Below are 20878 nucleotides of genomic sequence, written 5' to 3'. Positions count from 1 at the left end.
GCGATGCGAAATACGGAATAGATGGGGCGGCTTGCTACGTTGTGCAAATGTAATAAAACGTTATCAGACGGTTGATTCCCCCTTCGGGCCTCGAGGCAAGAGAGCAAAGTTTGTTCAAGGGGAGTGAGCCTGCAGTTCGACGCATGAGAGTATGAGGAAGGAAGAAAGAGGGGCTTTTCCCATGGCGCATTGCATGGGGTGTGCGGTTTGCTTCGCTGAACTGCAATCAGATATCCGGCGAATCGATATCGCGCTAACGAGAAGGACGCTATCGCCTACGCATCTTCCAGAATAACCCGGCTTTTCCCAATCCGCGATCTGTCCTTCCGCCCATCAGCCTCTTCCTGTCTACAAGGGACCGTCTGCCAAATCAAATTACTACATATCCAGACGTTAGATCTCACCGGGAAAAACTTTTCTCGCAGCGTCACGGATCGAGTTTCGGTCCAGTAGCTGAAATATTTCATCTCGGCTTTATCCAGTCTAGAAATAAATAATTCATCAGAATTGTCGATAATTCTCCATTGCGCATTATTATCGTTGAGTAGGTATACATATATGCAATGCCAAAACTGCACTCGGCGTGTTATTCAGAGAAATTCGGGCAGTTAATAATTTTTCGCGCTGGGTGCTGAAACGACAAATGGTAACGGCGGCGGCGTTACGTTAATTAGCGAAGGGTTAATTGACCGGAAATGACTGTGTCATCGCTTCCATTCCAAAGACAAAGCGTACTTACTTCTGTCCCTTATATATTGAACGTTATCATGGGAACTAATCGCTACGGCGATTCGCGTACAGCATGTAACGCGGTAAATGGGATCGTTTGAAAACTATACAAATGAAACTAATTTAAACGACGCGTGATATAAGTCTGACGTGTAATGCAGTCGAGTTGAGAGAAGATATTACACGCATCGCAGCGATGTAACGAATCTCTTTTGATTCGAAAATATTTTTATATCCATGCGTTGCGGCACGTCTCGCGGTAAATGATTTACTTATTTTACTTATACGAAGGCAAAAATCCTTGCGTGCTTTGCATTTCACACCCTCGAATAAAGCACATCCCCTACCGTTTTCTCCGGGGATACAAGACGAGATATTCTCGATTTGAACAGGGATACAGATCTCGCCCTTACTGGAGCTGCGCATTTGATTAAATTTCCATATTTTTGCACGATTCTTTCGGCATAGCCGGAACTGATTTTGCAATGATAAAAAGAGTAAGAAATTCTCTTCAACGAATATGTAGTTTCTCGCTCGACGTTATTACGATTCATATACCAAGTTCTGAATTCTTTATCATCCGTGATTTTGAAAAACTTTCCGAGTCCAGCCACGCAGTAATTTTATCGACGTTCCACTTTCACGCAGCGCTATTATTGTAAGATCGATATCTGTGGTCGAGTTTGCGTAGGCGTATAAAAAATGTACATGCAATTATTTATCATTGTCGGGACGTTTGCTGCAGTTTTTTGCTGATTACCACGAATTAAAAAAGATCGTAAATCAACTCTGCTGAGGTGAGAAAAGTATCAGTGGGAAGGTTCAACCGCCGGATCTGTGGATTTGTTCACCACCAACCCAAGCAGCTTGCTCAAGTTTTCTTTACGTAGGATATGCAAAACGACACACCATGCTAACTAAAATAAAACTTCATTTTCTAATTTCATTTAAAACACCAAATTACTTGCAGGACTCAGGAGAAAATAATAACGCAGTAAACATAAATAAACGTGTGTTTGATTTTTCATGTTCATTTTGACTTTTATCCGGAAAAAGAATGAAGAGAAAATTCTTCTGTAACACGATTGAAAAATTACTCACAATGCAGTCTTTTTTCATTACCTAATTCGGATAAAATTTTTATCCGAGAAGAGAATAATCTTACGAGTAGAAATCGGCGCCATGATCAGCCTAATAATCTTCATTAATCTACGGTCCATTGTTCTCTGAATCGATTGGGCAACGTCGGAGGTTGCAAACGCTTGCCGCAGTTAGCGATTATCTTGAATTATTCTCTCACTCTCCGTCAGTGTTGAAGTGGATTATCGAGCTGTTTCTTTATTCCGGTGTAATCGTGAATCCGAGTCAACGAAGAAGCCGGGGAAAAATATATGAATATAGCGAGATACGCTGGGCGTCGCGAACCATTTATCCGCTACTCAGGCGCTGCTAAGTCCCTAGCGTAGAGCGCTTTCACTTGGCGCTAGTTTAGTTTTATTGTCTGTTAACCATCTATGGTGTTAGTATATTAACCAGCGAGTACCTCAAAGCCGGTCTTTGAAGTTCTAATAAACAGAGATGAAACTGGAGATTAAAACGTAGAGTGTGAAGAGCTACGGTCGTGATAAGTTTCATTAATCAGCGTCGCCCGATTAAATCCACCAAAAATTCTATCCTCGTGGCAAAGAATACACAAGACGTGTACGATACTCGTCCGTAGAAAATTGACGGGTATATAATCACTACCGTTCAACGCAGGTGCAGTCGAGGAGCCAAGCTCCCAAGTGTACGTACTTAAATTTCCTTCTTGTTTTACGACCATAATCCGCTTAACAGATACACGGTGTGCCTCTTTGCTTTTTATCCTTTATTTGAGGGAAAAAATAACCCTTCAAGATTTCCTATAACTTACGCTTAACCACGCTTGCGCGTTCCACGAGACTGTGAAAAGTTGCCTTTTACGATCTCATAGAACGCCGCGTTACAACCGCCTCCCCCATCAGAGGGTCGACCGTACGTACCGATGGTGCCGATGGTACCATTTGCGCATTAGCATATAAATTATGTTATCATGATTTATGCTCACAATACGCTAGGCGAACGGTGGGCGAAGCCTTCCATACGTTCGGTATAATAAGGGCGGAAACATATCTGGCGAATGTTTATTAAGGGGTGGATTTTTAGGTAACCGTTGACAGTAGCAGTTCCGAATTTCTTTTCTCAGTTTCATTTTTTCCTTCGAGGTCTTTGAATATTTTACAAGGTGCTCGGAGTAATTTCACAAACTGGATTGTCGGATCAAAATTAAAAAATTGCCGGGTAATCCAAAGTTTGAATAATATGACATAGAGCACGTAATGCGAAATGAATTTTGAATGGGGGCGTAAATCACTTAGTGTTGCCACGATAAAAAAGAAAAAATATGCAAAGAAGGCGTTCGAAAATAGGGATTGAAACGAGTAAAGTAAATATTATTACGACACTATCTCCGTAAGATAAAGAAAATTTGTAATCCACGAGCCTTAAGTCAAAAACATGATTACCATTAATTTTCAAACAATTATTTTATTTTATCACGATAGTAGCGCATAAAACACACGGTTCGTTAATAATTTTCCATGCAACGAGAGAAAAATATTGTACAAGAATATATAAGTATAGTGCAGTTATGCCATGAAAATAGTTATGCTAATCATAAAATGGGAAATTCTGTGCCACAAATCATCTAAGACGAACTTTTCGCTCAGGACCGAAAAACGTTGCATGCAAAAACAATATAGCTCATAATAATTTCCCCATACGTGTATGGATCTCTATACTGGCGCTTCATTCATGAAGGGATTGTTTATTTATTAATTTGTCTATTCAAATTTATGATCATGTCTTTCAATCCAGTTCGAATCAATCAATTTCATGTTTTATCAATTTTTCAACCGGACTGTACGCCTGATAGATTCTTTAAAAAAATAAATAGTGCGTGGATGAGAAAACTGAAAATGAAAGAAAACCGTCAGCTGCGGAAATTGCAACAGAACTCTACGACGTCACAGATATCTGTGCGATATCAATCACTTCGCGGCAAGGAAATGACCGTTCGCCGCTTCGTCAGTAAATCAAGTGGCTAGGTTACAATTTCTACGTGAAAGCGTATATTACACACCGTTAACGTGGACGCTGACTGTCTTATAATAATATCTCGAACGAGATCTTGTATGCAAATTTTTTCGAAACAACTATCCTCACTTGCTAGCGCCAGATTAAGCGTGGCTTACTCACTTCCCTGCACGCCATTTTGTTGTGTCACATTCGATAATTACTTTTAGACTCGGGGGTCGTTTTGTACTCCTACGACACAAATCCCATGGGAAAGCGGACCTTTGAAAATATTCACCAATGTGATAACGACGATCCAGATTCACTGCGCGATTTCAGATCTTTATGCGTAAGCTCGAATTCACTTTCCAAAAGTGCCATCGCAACGAGTTTTGAGGATCACCCAATGAAGAGGCCAGGAAAGTCCAATCTCTGGCTAATTTCACTGTCTCACGACATGAATGCTCCCATTTTTTCAGACACACCTGATAAACCCGTTCCTTAAACTTTCTCATTTTCTTGACACGGATAGAGTGGAAAACAAAATATATCAGGTTGTTTAAACCAGTATAACCCAAGTCTAGGTTGTAGGTGCGGAAGACAATGGATACTTCAAACTGCAGGGATAGTAGAAGTTTCTTTTTTCATTTCACTCTAAATGAAACCTGAATTTCAGTCCCCCATAAATTTTAACGCCTGAGATTGGTGTCACGATTAATTGCAAAAAGAAGATACAGAAATTTGACTATTTCACGTACATTTTTTATCGCTAATGTTTAAATTCTAAAAAAAAACAGTGAAAACTACTGAAATGTTTCTGAAGTTCTTGCTTCATCCTGTTCACAAAAATGTATTTGACTCACCCTCAAGCTTGAAATTTTCATGACAAAGCGATGCAAATTTTTTCACAACTGCGACCTGTATAAACTGATTTAAAATCTGCGAAATAGTTCTTCTCTTCCATAACTAGTTACTCTAATGTCACAGAGTTTGACTTCGTGAATTTCCAATTTTGCGGACAGTCGAAAGAGTTGCTGCATCCCTGACCCGAAAGTCCCTCCGAGTTTTACTCACGGTTCTAGAGGATCCGTTAGAGAGGTCATTATTACTCCCATACGCGTCTCCTACTCGTTGGCCATGGTCTTCCTTAAGAGGAAACTTCCTTCAGCCGTGGCGCCAATATCCGATTGTCGTGTCTCCAGCCGATGTTTCATCGAATGAAACAACACTCACAGAACGTCCTCGAGCGTCGATTAAACTGGACGTCTAATTGTATAAATTAGCCATAAGCACTCGGGAAAGTAACCCGCGTATATAAAGCTCTAGGATTTACTTGCTTCGCACCTAGGAGAAGATCTAACCGGAGTTGCGAGAGCTGCAGGACCTCGCAAAGCCACAGTACAATGCGTATAAACTACTCGTAATTAGACTCATCTCCTCGGGACGATAGATCGAAAGTCAGGATATTTCATATCGCTGTGCAAGCCGGGGTTCATCAAGACACATTCGTGACGCAGTGCTGCAGTACAATTGCAGACTCGACAGCGCACTCGTAACGTTACAAGCCAAATTGAGCGAGGCGCAACGGAAAGTGAAATCGCCTCCTGCGGTTCAACTTGGGTCGGAGTTCCCACTCCCCTATGTCATAAGCAGGCTCGAGAAAAACTGAAAATGTTAAGGGGGATGCTCGGCCTGATTGGGAGAAGGCAAAGTGACGTGGAGTGCTCGAGCAGGTATTCCAGTTAAATAGCCTTTAATAGCCTTTCCATGGTGTGCAGTGACGACGCTCCAGTGAGCATGAAGCACGGGACTACAGCGGTTCATTCTTCCTAAATTCACTCACGTGGTGGTCCTTAATTGATGTCCAATTGTTTGGATGGTCGATAGAGATACGGAAGTTTTCGTGATAGATGATTAGCATCAATGCTTGGTGAAATTAGGCGGAAAGAAATTGATGCTGGGTTGTATATCACGGCCGTTCCACAAGGACCACTTTGTCTCTTTTCACTTCACTTGTATATATACATCTGTGAGGCAGTTTGAAATTTTACAATTACTTCAACGACACAGCATTACTTTTCACGTGTGAGATGATGTTCGTTGAATTAGAGTTTGGTTTTCACACTTTTGTGCATGGTATTCTTCGGACATGAACGAATGGCTGTACTTCTGCAGTCTGCGAAAAATGTTGGCAATAAATTTTGAAATGCAACCATAATCCAATGTGTTTACCGTTGAGGATCTTCCAGGCTAAGCTGTTCACGTCTGGCACGTGACGGAACAAAGGTTCGTTCTTGTTATCCGAACGTGCGGGTAGCCTTCGCGGATGCAAAAACGCAGATGAAAGCGGTTTTATATTCATGTTATTCTATCGTGGCGTCTGTCGCCTGTCGCCGAGTGAGAAAAACGAAAAGTAGAGGAAAAAAGAGGTGGATAAAAAATACACTGAAATAGATTCACGGCACGCGTGAGTAGGTATTTCTTATTAAGAATAAACCCGAAAGCTTTCAGCTTCGTCTCTTCGTGGAGTTTAGATGTTCACCATCTGAATGCTGCGCATTATTTCCAAAGAAGACGAGCGACTAAAGGATACAACCGCAGCGATATTATCTCGATTGGAAATCGCGGTGTTTATTTTTTTTCAACCAGCAAGTGCTGATCGGAATAATTATCCTCTAGTCCTTTGAATCGCCCGTCTGCATTCAACTTCTACACGTACTAACAACGGACAAAAGCGTTCAATTTACAATAATAAATTAGATTGAAGTAATTATCGGTGATCATTTGCCCAGAAAGAAATTCTACTACAAGCTGTTTGTTGTACTCGTGATCGTGTCCGTCCGCAACTGAGACGATACACTTAGAACGAGTGTTAACCGCGTACCAAACGTCTAGTTTAACACAGTTTCGAAGGCTGTTTAATCGCTAATCCGTATTCAATCGTCCACCGAGAGAGTATTCCGACTCGCAAGATCGACTTCCGATATTTTCGTATTACCAAAATGCCTCCACTGCAGTATTCATTGCTTGGAAATCGGTACATATTTTTCTCGCTTTAATTTTAGAACAGACGAACGCGACGTGACCAGAATGCCGATGAGTTTAGTGTTGTGCCTGTGAACAGAGCCGGAGATTCCTACTTCGGTTCGGGTCACTGATCCGAGTAGGTGACTCGGAATGCATGATCTAGAATGCATCTCCCTGCTGTAGCTCGACGGATTTCGTTAATTCTAGGCCACCGAAACGGCGAAGGATTTGCTTTTCACTGGAGAAGTTATTTGCTTTGGTAGCTCTTATGCCGTATGAATAGCTCCACGGCGAAGACATTTTATCGATAAGCACGCAAGGTGGAAACCCCACTTTGCACTCGGAGTTAGGGTGAAAAATGTCCCGTCCATAGCAGCCGACGCGAAATTACAGCCTGACTGGAGCCACCGCGGTGCGACGTAAGTGCCCGTTGAATTGAAAATGCCTTGAACGAATGCGAGAAGAAGGGAAGTTCAGGCACATTCAGGCACAGGGTCTATTCGAGCTAGCAGAACTGTTGGTAAGACGACTTTTTCGAAAGAAATTTTTGAAAGGCAGCCAAAATCGTTAAAAATATGCAGACATTCTTCCAAAGCACATATCCGACGTTAAAGGAGGCACTCGATTATTTTCTTCTCACTTCCATTCACTCATTTTAGACCTCGACTTATAGGATTCTCTAAGTGCTGACTGTTTTCTTAAGAAAAAATTCCGTTCAAACAATTCTTTACTGATGGTACCGGGTTTTTTCATTTTTCCATCTTTCATTCCAGCTGTGAATATATTTTTAATGCTCTTCTTTGGAACGGTTTCAACTTCGTTATATAATGTTTTCAGTTTTTTAAAACTCGACCGAAGAGTCTGAAGACTTAAAACAATATACAATACAAATAAAAAAAGTAACCGCAAACATTCCTCGCTTGCTAACGGAAATATCAAAAATATTGATTACCTCATCAGCTGTGCTGCTAAAAGTCAGCCACGTGTTTATTATTTCCTATTTTTTTTCTTATTCTCCACCACCACGCTCAGTGCGAGCCATGGAATAAGAAATGTCTGACCAGGATCGTATAAAGTCGGTGAGATATAATCCGCGGTAAATTCTTGCTGTCGCGTATTGATCAGGATCGTGACGTAGTCACGCGTTACTCGTGTACGCGCTAATTAAACAAAGGTTTAATCAACAAGTTGAAAATTAATCCGAGCACTCTGTCTCTGCAACAACACCGCCATAAATCAATTAACTATTCTCCCGATCATTCCACCTCGTAGCAAATCCCCTATCGATGGTGCACATCGACGAATGATCAGGCGACAACATCGTCGTTAATCAGACGCGTGCAGGGCGGTACGATTCCCGATAAATTCCGCCAATTTCAAATGACCGTGATAGATCCGTGGAAATCAGACAGCAAGAATTGCAAACTAATTTCTTCTAATTTCCTTCCAATTATCTTGGGCAATTTGCTCTCACATCTGGACTCCGAATTAACAAGTGCGAGAAAAATTTGGATAATTCCCCAGCGAACATGGAAAGAAGAGTGTGAAAAACTGGTAGCTCGCGTTGCGGAGAATAGCGATAAATCTGGCAATCAATAGGAAATTCTCGCTAATTCACTGCCTACTTGAGCGAACCACCCGCCCAAGGGATCGACAACTTTTATCGAGGCTGGGCTGCACGGAAGGGCGTTCGTTTATGGTCTATTGTCTGGCCGAGCTTCACCCCACATCGAGGGGATGAAAATCTCGCAGGGAAAGTCGAATGGCTCATGAAGCTAAGTAAGCTCCCTCGCCCTCGGGCACTAAACACTTACTGGCGCCGACATATTTCATTCGATAACTCAGGCTAGACTTCTTGGCCGTCTCATTGAGTCTCTTTTTGTAACCGCCTCGAGGCGTGTGGCGAAAATATCTTCGACATTTCGAAGAAGAAGAGAAGAAAAAAAGGAACAAAATAAAAAAAAACTAGAGAATTTGTTTCGGTGCCTGGAATAATATAAACGTGATTCATGGCTCTCAATTTTGGCTAAAACCTGCTGCATCGGCGCTTTAGAACACGTAATTTGATTTTCATGGCGTATTTTGTCTCTCGATATTTTTCAAGATGTGAATTACTTTCCTAAACGAGAATAGAATATTTTAACAAATATATGATGGAATAATTTCTTAAGATATTTTAACTTTTATTCTTTCACAAAAGACGATTAATGTAATAAATCAAATTAATGCAAAAGTATCTGTCTGTAGAATTTCGGCGAAAAATACTGTGCGTCACTAGTCGTCGCGATTCGAAGGCTTAAATATTTTTTTCGAAAGGGATTCGAGAGCTGTGACCAGCTTTGCAATATCGCTCCAAACGTATTTAATGTACGTTTGATTGAATTTCTTTTAATTTTGTAGTCTGAGATCGAAGGATCTAAAATTCAAGCAGTTGTCGATCTCATTCTTCAAGATTGTGGTTTTAACTTGAATACGTGCTTGATTGCAATGTCTGACATAGTTTCCGATGCACAGGTATTCAAAACTAGTACGAAATACAAGATCTTGAAACACCGTTTGGCAAAATACTTCGTTCATTCATAGTAAGTAAGCAAAATCATTTTCAGCAATCATCTCCAGCAGCGAACACACGTTATTTTTCAAGCTTGTAAATGTAATATTCATACAAGCAGCTTGGCAGACTGAATTGTCCTCAGAATGGTGACTTACGTGCAATGGAATTTCCGGATGAATAACACAGCTCAACAAAACAGAATTTTTTATAGCCCTATTTTTTCCGTGAATTTTAGTGTTTGAGAACGTAGAACTTACGAATAAAATCATCATTATAGTAGATTGTCTCTAATTTTCATGTTATTGCAGTATTGTAAGAAGGGTGAATGGTTTCTAAATATAATCATGATTCTGTTGTTAAATTCTACATTCTCAAACACCAAAATTCAGGAGAAAAATCAGGGGAACAAAGAACATTTTCTTTCTTCTCAACCTTTGCAAAATATTTCTGATAAAAAAAAATAGCTGTTTTCATATAAATATTGCTTTTTCAATTCGCACATGAAAATGTCGATAAAATAAATGACTAGAGCTAATATCAAAAAACTACGCTTACTCCTATGGTCGACGACATCAGGTCTTACTAAGATCACCTAAACATCAAGGGTAACAAAAGCACTGTTAACCAGTGTAATCAATAAAAGAAATGATTCCGTGAATGTAAAGTGTCCTGCTAGTTTTGATGTAAAACTATTTTCCTTTTTTGTGCATTGCAGAGCTTCTTGGAAGCGAACTCCAAGTGCTGGTGGAACGCAGCCCTGGTCGACGCAGCGCGTCAGCTTCGGTATAAGGGCCACGTATCCCCGGGGGTGCTCGTCGTGGGAGGGCCTCCCTGCGCTCTCGAAGTACTCCGGGCTGCTTGGGCTCGCAACGTTCTACGGCCGCCCGCTGATCACGCTATAACTTGCCTTGGTAAGTTCATTTCATTCTGGTCGATCAAATCTACCTGATGTTTATGAGAATGCACGTGCATTCAGCAGGCGAAGCACGTCGCGGTGGGAACGACGTACTTGCAGGGATTCTTTTTAACTGTTTTCGTATTCCTAGGAAACTGAAAACTTGCGACAATATTATTCTGGAAGGATTGTTGGAATTTTTCTAGTCTTTTTTTTTTTTTACTACATCGATCTACAAAACCCTTCGGTAATTTATTATTATATGCTTCTGTAGGCATAAATACTATAAGTCGTGTGCAATAAATACAACATAACAAAAGTTTCAAGATTTTTTTTTTGATAATATCAATTTCAATTCAAAGATAGGTTGAATACGTTCAGCTCACTGATAAGAATAATGTAACAACTCTATTTATTAACAAGGCCTACAAAAGATATTATCTAATGTTTAAGTCCGTTCTCATTAATACTTGTCTTGCTTTACGGTACCCATGAGAAACCTACTCAATATTTTCACAAACATAAAAATCTTCGAGAGAAACAGGGAGAAGAAGAAACGAAGAACAGAGTGGCATAATCAACGATAAATTGTTCTGCTTACTGAATCACTCGGGGTCGAAGTACAAGCCGTAATAGCCGTAACTTGACTCCTGAAATTTGTATGACACCAAAGCCCCGCCCTCAACCTCGCAACAACACTTAAAGTATACTTTGTTGCAGTGGCAAGACCTGCTGGCATTACGAGTGTTCATATTTTATAGCCAATTCGTGCAGGTAGGCACAGTCGCGTTACAACTCCGTGTGAATCTGCGCCTCTTTTCTCTTTGCGGTTATACGCTGATTGCAGGGATCGAAATCACTGCTTTGAATGATGAGCATAAAGGCGATCGGCAATCGGATTCGTTTCTCAACGCAATGCCGCCTCCAGTTTTATACTTAACGCGTTGGTGTGTGTATATATATAAACACGCACATATACATCTTCTTCTGGACGAGAAGCTGCATCTGGCTCGTGAAGTTATCGCTGGTGGCCATCCAGCGCACCGCTTAGCTTGCGTATTATCACCTCACCTCGGCACCGATAAGGCCCAGGAGATGCTGACACAATGTTAACCGGGTACCTACCTACTTCTTATCGGAGAGCTCAGAGAAACGCGACTGAAATTCCTGGGCGTCAGTTGGGGCTTTATGTGCGAATCCTTAGTCGCGAAACGTGAATACCCAACGGCCAACGGCTTGTAGAAATACCGACTCTGTATGCTAATTTCTTGGAATCTCTATTTGGAAGAATGTAAAGTCCTGTACCTGCACGTGCGCAATTTATACTTTAGTTTATACAGCTGTGACAGTGTCAGAAAAAAAAAATCTATATTTACCGGTATTCTAAAAGTCATTTTTTTTGCAATATTCAGTTTTCTTTTTCTTTTTCTAATCGTAGCTTGGGATAAGTAATCGAGAGTTGAAAACTTCTTCTACTCGAAACGATTTATGTAAACATTACTTTTATCTTGGTGTAGAGAAATATATCCGTGTAGGATACATTTCATTTACGATGAAAATTTTTATCGCTAACAGAGCCAGAGATGTGATAATTTTTACAAAAAAACTAACGTAGATATTTCATGGAAATGAAAAACTTTGCAAATCAGTGTCATTGACAGTCTTTGAAAAAACGTGAATAGTGCTTTATAGATATTTTCCAAAACACCATTGGCAATACATTTGCAGCAGTGAAACAAGAACGGCGTGACAAAAGCAGGCAGGTTTAAAACGAGCTTAAGGTTCAATCGCCGAAGAGGCGAGGCCAACCGCTGCCGTCTTGTTGGTTGAGATAATTTGCATTTATATCGACAACGGATTTGTAGCATCACCGCCGTTGGCTAAGGTATTCGCACAATTGCATAGAGCGTATATTCTGCGTTTATCCGTTGGCCTGCTCGTCGTTTTTTTTTTTTTTTTTTTTTCACTAACACTCTCTTCCTTTTTCGTTCCAGCGGAGGCTCGAGTTTGCCATCTGCTTACAATAGCTGAGAAAATACTAAAGAAATTTTAATGCCGATTAACGAAAAGAACGATGTTTTCGCTGAAATCCGTCTCTTTTAATTTCGCGACAACGCGTCTGCGAAATGTCCATCCGTCGGTATATCCACAGACCAATGGACGCACCTTTCACACATTTCGCATCGGTAGCAGGACCAAAGCCGGTAGGAATTTAATCTGTTTTACTAGGCAGGCAATGAATCAATCGCGACAGGACAGTAGCGGCATTCCAAGGGTGTCTGTATTATGCAACGTCTATATTGAGAGACGCGGCTAGGACTGGCGCGTGCCAAACGGAGACACGCTTCGGAATAATCTCTTTGCCTGTATTTGACGTATCACGTAGGTACACCTGGTATCTTATTGGCCAGCGAGAGGAGTTCGAGTGTGACCAGAAATGCCGTTTTATACTTTCTATCCGCTTCGCTGACTCGGAAATTGATGAATTCCCAAGATATTAATATGGCACGTATGTACAATGTACCTGCGTACATGCAGACTTCGTACTACACCCGTGTATGTGATCAATGAGTGTAATTCTCTTTCGGAACGGATATCGTGTTTCGATCGATCTCGCAACGATCTATTCTTTTTCCATCGTGGTAGGTAGGTACCCAGCGTGATTTCACTACGAAACGTTAAAGCTCGGCCACCGAGATGATTGCCTGGAAAGATTACACGAACTTTAATGTTGGGAGCAAAAGAATCCGCGCACATCACCGGACGCCATAAAATACATTGCCATCTAGATTTCAGTCAGTATATCAGCAAAGATCAACGCTCATCAGTTTTAAACTCACAGTATCAACGCTCAATTCAAGAGGCTTCACCGTCAACCCAAATGCCAAAAAACTTAAAATGCTTGAGCGAAGGTTCAAGGCTTCCAAACATTTCTTACTACCACATCGACAGTTGACCCACAACTAATGTTTATACCAGTCAAGTCATGGGGTCGTGTTCTCTCGACGACTTGGGCAGGAAAGGTGAGTGTCGTATGGAAATAGGTATACCAACGTGCATTTGTCCGCACCAAGTGTAAATCCACTTTGCATTGTTCAACACGAGTTCTGACACTGACCTTTGAGCCCGGCTCGCAGACGTTGTTCACGACTTAGAAGCGACGTTGTGGAAATACGGACTCTCCTTCAGCACACCATCTCGCGCTTGAAAGTGTCCTGCCCTCGTTACATAGGCGAACGCGTGCATTCAGCCAGCAAATAATAATTACCTGGGTCAGATCTGAGATCCTCTATCAAATGTGCGGTGAGGCCTCTGAGTGGGACACTGTGAGCGGGGCCTAAGGCAATCCACGCGGTGTAGCCAAGCATAAGGTCACTCTCTCACGACACTCTGCGGATGCTTGACAATTCTGCAATTTCTGTATTAAAATAAGCAAAGCGGATTGATAAAACGCGAGCTAAACATACCTTTCGCAATTTTTGCATTCACTCGATATACCGGGATAAGGAGGACAGGACCTTCGCGGATAAAAACAGTCGGGGATCGGGGTTGGGAGGATCTTACTCGAGTGCCTATGCTACTGGAGGGTGCTTGAACAGCCACCATTCTTCGCCTAGTTCCTCGGCGATTGTATCTGGAGTTGGTTACGATGTGAATACTTCAACGTCAAACTCGAGTATTCCGGCTGTTTGTATAAAATAGAGAACTTCGTCTGTGTGGGGATGATAAAAAGAAAAAGGTCGAAGAAAGTGTAGATATATGTATTCTTCTCGACCTCAGTTCAACGGATAGTTCCTTGAATTTTACTCGATCCATGAACGGGCACAATTTTCAGGGATCAACGGTCTGCATCTTGATTCACTAATTTAAAGTACCTGTTGGAAATGATTCTCAATTCATCGAGGAAAAATATTGGAGTACAGCCGCTACCCCTCATAAGAGCTTAGCAGCTTCCCCCATGACGCCAGTTGAACACAGCGTAGCCGCAATTGTGCCAGATACTCTCTCAATAGGGCCGGCAACAAAAGTGAAATGTTGAAAGAAAATAGCATAGCTTTTTGGACTTTTGGTGACCCTATTGCGAGAGTCTCGGTTCAAAGCGCTGTAAATTCACGTCGAACTCGTTGGTGAAGGTATGATAATTCTTAAAAACATCCTCTTCTACACCGCCATGACCGGCCCTATTGAGAGAGTCGACTGTAGATTGAGTACATTTGTAAACGGGATAAAAGCCGGGTTTGAATTCCATTGATGCCTTCGCACGTTAAGGCAGCGGCGCTAATTGTGTTACTGAATCGTGCTAAACCCATTGATTAAACAAGTCGAGGCGGTCTACCGAGTCGAATGAAATTATTAACTAAATCAATGATTATTTAAGACCAGTAGGCCATACACGCCTTTCTAAAGACCGATCATTAAACCGCGCTGCAGTTATAGTCGAGCACCTCGGTAGGCGGTGGCAGCCTGAGTCCGAGCGAAATACTCACGTTTTAAACGCACACGCACACGTCTTCTTGGGTAAGCTCGTGATCATAATAGCAAGACAGAGGTCGTTGGTGAGCTCATGAATTAAACTTATGAAACCGAATCGAGACACTCCTATCAGCCTCGGAATTTGGTTTGCTGCTGCCTTATGCACTCTTCAAGTCATGCGCGACACGCGTGTGGGCTTCACAGTAGTTTGACGTGATTTCTTAGATCATATAAGATAGGCGAGCATTCTTATGGCTGAGCCTGCCTCCACGCGAATAGATAATGGCAGTCGCTTTGCATCATCGTAGTTTTGCCGAATCACGATTAACCGACAGCGTGACACCTCTGACCTTTGATTCGCTAGTCCTGTACGAACGGGATGAAGTCAGAGGACAACCTTTTCAGAAGAAACAATGCTGATCTGTCCACGGTCCGTAATTAACATGCCTCGAATCGACGGTCCGCACGTCGAGGACTTTTTATCCTTTCACAAGACGGGGACGGCAGATCTCGGATCGGCGAATAGTGAAAATTTAATTCGATGTGACAACTAGGAAGTATCGGGATCCAAAGATAACAGTTGAGATATCGCAGATCTGTCCAGATAATTATACATACGTGCGACTTTAACATGACGTTTACCTGCGCTCTCTGCCACCAATTCTGATGTGAAACAGCTCTAAGCTGGTTGAAAGACCAGGGTCCCAATCACCAAATCGATTTGACGACCATTGGGTTGTATCCAACGGATTATGACTAACCATGCCTGGTCTGAATAGAAGGCAGAGTCATGCAGAGTTGGATCAGTCCCTCCTGCGAACTGAGGATGGATGTAGATTGGACCAGATAACGTTGGAGTGACATGAGCGTCGATTCATAGTCCAGTTTCGACTGCATCGTTATCGATACCATGCAATTCCACTTCTCTCTACAGAATCAAAGAATATTCGTTGAAAAAAACTGGAAAACTTTCGAGTATTATCAGAGGTTTCTGGGAATGAGAACAGAGTATTCAATTCTTGATGATCGCGATCATAAGTGAGAAGATCTCTCTGATGTACCCTGGATCAATTGGAATACAGTATAAATGTGCAGAGATTGAGTTTGTGTGGGAAAACTTTCCAAGATTTAATTCAACGCCGGAAGGTTGTGGAGCCTCTCCTCAGTGCAAGAGTGCGTGACTTGGCCGAAAGTGAGTGAAGGCGGGTGAATTTCGCGCGGTTTGCGTGTTTTTCCTTTTCAACGATATAAAACATCGGAGAAGCAGTGCTGCACCCAACCAGCCAATTAGGTTTGCTAATGACATTTGCCGTTGGTAAAAACGCGATACCTACTCGAGAGTAGCTGTACATAAGGTATACATTATGTGGGCACGTTATCTTTCTTCGCCCCGAGGATTACAATATTCCTCAGAGAGTCGGATCGTATCTCCACATCCACTGCTTACGTAAATCAAAGGGAATTTCCTTCTGTCCGTCTTCAACGTATTACAGTGATGGCGGAAGCTGCGGTCCAGTTCAACTGAGTCACTCCGCGGTATTAATTCTCTCCCACGAAAATATCCGGCGAAAGTCTGACGTCATGGATCCATCACTCCTATTCATCTTCGTGCCCTCGACTCTCATGTGACGACAATTGTTCAATTGGAATGTATTTCGTCGGTCGTAACAGCACCCATACGACTGCTCAAAGCTTCGAGCCGAATGCAGAGCCACAATGCTCACAGGAAATCGCCGAAGCAATTCCTCAACGTGGGTGAAGACCGGCACTTGGTGTGAACGCAGTCCTTCCCCGTGACGCCTAGGCGATGGTATTGTTGTTTCTTTTCCTCTCCGGAGCTTCGCTACGTCGTTCCCGATGTCCATAGATCACCGCGGAATCTCTGTCGTGAATCTCGAGGATGCATAATCTCTGCCTCCGTGTAGATTACATTATCTGTTATCTCTGGGAGTCGCACGCTGAGAATACACTAAGGTATTTTTATTTCTTTCGCGGTGTAGCCGTGTCGGGGATAAAAAGGAAGTGTAGCCTATTCACCTCGACTGGACTCACCGTTTCAGCAACGGGTTGGTAGAGGGTTTGGTTCGATATACGTGAACCTGCAGGACGATATGCTCGTCGTTGAGCTTTTCATGCCTTTCACTGTCCAAATTGAAGTTAACTGAAGTGCAGCGAAGTGAATTAAGGTGGATGCCCCCTCGAGCCAGTATCTCACGATATTCTCATCAATCAAACTCGGAACATGCTTCTATCTCGTATTGTTACAAACTGCCTCGTTTCGTTCTTCACTCTTCTTGTTATTCAGTACGCGCGGACCCTGTTCCCGATCACGGCATTGAGGTCAGTGATTCCGATGGCTCAGCTCTTACGTAATTTTCACCGGTTACGAATTCGATGGTTCAGGCCTGGCCTTTACGTCCATGATTCAACGACGTGATCAAGGATCTGGAACACGCTCGATCAAAAAATCTATAGATACTTCATATCTTTTTCATGTTGTTTGATTAAAGCCCGTCATTTTGGTCACTAACTTATCAAGAATTTCTCTTTAGCGGGCGCAATCGTAATTCCGACAGTGACCCATAAAATCAGTTTCATAATCAGACTCGTGAAATGAAAAAAATACGTCCACACACCTGTTTTCAGGATTTCTATCTATAGCTGAGGCCTATAATACTTTTATGTCGGTTGTAACCGCCGATTTATTCCTCGAGAAATTGCCCGCTCGAAAACATTTGAAAAAAATTACCGGGTTCAAGTTCGTCTGAAAGTATTTCCTTCAAGATGCTTTTCCCAACTGACAAAAAAATACGAGAACAGAATTTGTAACGATAAACATGAAACAAAAGACTCGTACACGGTCTGTCTGCAGCTTACCTACGTCAAGGATTAAATTTCGCACTTGCATAAATTTCAGGGGGATATCAGCGCCCCGTAATCTTCTGAGATCAGAGCCGAGCGTATATAGAAGATACTGGACCACTCTTCGGTGGAGAGTAATGAAAAAAAAAAAAAAAAAAACACATACCTACGCGTCGTTGGCTCGTTTGACAACTGGGACCGGTCGCAAGACGACGTGAACAAATGTACAAACCAACCGGCCTACCTGCCTTCTCCTTGCAGGTGATAAATATAATTTAGCGTATGTACCTTGCCTGTTGGGCACACCTTCTCTCGACCGTTTCCGTGCGTATTTGCTAATTTCTTGCGTGGGCTGTGATCTCATTGTTATGTCAGGGCATTAAGAAAACTATTACCTCATCTCCGACGTTGGATTATTATTTCACATGGCCCGAACTCGACGTGTACCGCGTTATTTATTTTTTATTTTTCTCTCTCTCTTTTTCCCCTTCTTACCAGACATTTTCAATTTTTGTTTTTATTTTTCACACTTCTATTCGTGTTATACTATTCAATCTACAATGAACAATAAGAAATGAGATGGATGAATAACCATACAGTCTTGAATTGAAACGCTTCCGCATCGCGGGTTATGATCTCACGGCAATTTGTTATAATAAGGACAAATAAATTTTTTTCGATGAAATATTACCTCGGTTTAATCAAAATAATCCCTGTAATGGATCGAAGTTTCTTTTCTTCGTAAAAGAAAAAAATGAGAAAACACACAAAAAAAAAACAAACTGTTATCAGCGGTAGAGGACAATTGAATCGAATAAATTTCAATTGTGGGTACAGTTTGACACTTATTTTATTTATTTGTTTATTTATTCTTTTTCGATCCTTGTTGCTGCTGCAAGCGCCATTAACAGGTTTGTTCCCTCGTCCCGGTGGTATGTATATAAGTAATGGTTCGCTTCACTGTCGGCAACTTGCTGAATCACGGATAAAATTTATTACTTTCTTGGAGTGCACTGCACAATGTGAACGGATTGCGTGATAGGTGAGATTATCGTCGGTCGCAGGTGAGAGAATTGACGTTGGCCAATTACCGCGGTTTCCTAATTGAAAGCTCACACCGTCTAGGTCATTAACGCTATAACATATATATATATATATATTTATAATATGTACACACAAGCGCGTACGCATCTAAGACATGACAAGAAAGTTTAATGTTTTATCTCTTGTGAAAAATCTGCGGCTGTAAGTATGCATACCGGCAAGCGAGTTCTTGCTCGATATCCGATTTATAGCGCCGCTAATATACGACCCGAGCAGCTTAGTTCTAGATTTCCACAATTAAAACGCACCATTTTACACCGCTCTGCAAGCGTACATCGCGCATCGTATGTAGGCTAATACCTCAGGAAAGTATGACAAGGAGGCGGTGGCGCGTAGTGTGATTGATGAATAGCCGTATGATTACTTGCTTCAAGATAACATGTAAATGTACGCCTTGTACTATCCGTAACCGGGATTGCTTTTCGATCCGGCCAAAGTCATTACACGTTCAGCTCAGAAAGTGTTATCGGAAAAATTGCTCTTTGGAGAGACAGAGAAAACGGTGTATTGTTGTCATCCAGCGGCCATGGTGGATGACGATTATCGTAAAAACTGGCTGGAAAATATGAGCTGAAGTTCAACCGATGCAAGGTCTTGTAATACGGAGTGAGATAATAACGCTATATATGCTCACAAACTCATTTCATCCTCCAATGAGTCAAATCGGTGCCTTGCGTATATATACCTTGCGATTGAATTTACTAATAAACATTTTTCGGTCAGCAAGTACCGTGGATATAAGAGTATCGCAGTTCCACGGTTCTATTTTCGGCACAGGGTTAATTCTTCGGTTTTATTGGTCAAAACGTACGGGTGGCCAATTATCTCGCTGACTGCGGTTTAATGAAATGAAAATGAACGTGCCTACGGTCACGTACCGCAATCTCGTTTCGGACTCAACCTTCAAGATCGCTGCTCTGTGGTTGATACTCATTGTCAGCTATGCAACTTGTCTCGATTTTTCATGCCAAAACGTAGGAATGACGATGGAGTTTGGACTTTGTAGCTCGGCTCTTCCACCACTTCTTTCTCCTCTAATTTTTCCACTCAATTATTAATTGACAACGTCTTTTGCTAGTCGACTTTGGCAATGATACATTCGAAAATTTGACTTGAAACTACAAATTGACACAATTGCACGTTCACAACCACGCTTCTTGTGCTCCATTATTTGCTATCACTGACTTATCTGTTTCCACACGAATATGATTAGGCCAAGAGTCTGCAGATCAAATCCTCGTCAAGGCGCAGAATGAGCCAGTCTGTTACTAATTCTAGTATGAATTCAATTACACGTAGCTAATGTTAAAGCACCGTTGCTAACGCGATGCGCCTCTCCGCAAATATACATGAGACTTTCATTTTTCGACCGGTATACCTAATTGCGCCTTACAGAGCGGCACGCTTGTGCCTACTTTCATTATCAAAAATAAATAGAATAACGTTATACGCAATTGAGACTTTATATTTTGAGAAGAAATTGCTTCCTTATAATATGTTGGGCTCTACATACAACTGTATAATTACGAATAATTAGAATATAAGTACCTATTATTTTCAGTCCACGGAGGACTGTCAAAGCCCACCTTTCATAACGATACAATTTCTTTCAGGAGTATCGGCCGACCATCTAATGCGGTCTCTGAGTCACTTTTACTTGTTCACTCCATTCAAGTTGCAAAATTAGAATCTCGAAAGTGGCAAACATTGGCAATGATTCGTCATAGTAAAAGTTAAATGGCAAACGTTACAGCATATACCTAACGTATGCTGTGGATTCTATGATCGGTAAAGCAACACGGGAGAGGTTTAACCGAAAAGGCTTAACAATTCGCCATTATGCTAGATCGCGTTCGAAAGGCTCTAGGAGCATGTTATACCACATCGTCTGTTCCTCTGGAGGAGTTTGTAACTGTAAAATGACTTTTACGCAAGCAATACGCGTCTGCAGCGTGAGATGGTGCAGAAGTATCGTTGCTAGGTGACGTGTCCGGTCCTCGATTTATCGCTGAAACCAGTTTCGGAATAAATGTATAAGAATTCCAAGCTCTCTCGCTTAGCGACAACTTCAGCATACACGGATAGAGGAAATATACGTGTTGCCTTACGCTCGGGGGTGACGGGAAATTTTTAACGGAAAA

General features: G+C 41.9%; 1 protein-coding gene across 3 annotated transcripts in view; it reads left to right on the top strand.

Annotated features, from left to right (window-relative positions):
• The window catches only part of LOC124411484, a 61312-nt gene that overhangs the window by 24274 nt on the left and 16160 nt on the right, over positions 1-20878 (top strand). For all 3 annotated transcript variants that reach the window (XM_046890626.1, XM_046890616.1, XM_046890635.1), the window contains exon 3: positions 10119-10314. In XM_046890626.1, the coding sequence (XP_046746582.1) occupies positions 10119-10314 (196 nt within the window). The remainder of the gene's footprint in view (positions 1-10118; positions 10315-20878) is intronic.

This window comes from Diprion similis, chromosome 2 (genome assembly GCF_021155765.1).
Source record: "Diprion similis isolate iyDipSimi1 chromosome 2, iyDipSimi1.1, whole genome shotgun sequence".
Taxonomy (NCBI): domain Eukaryota; kingdom Metazoa; phylum Arthropoda; class Insecta; order Hymenoptera; family Diprionidae; genus Diprion; species Diprion similis.
Note: the sequence above shows the minus strand (reverse complement) of the source record. Positions and strands in the feature narration are given on the sequence as shown.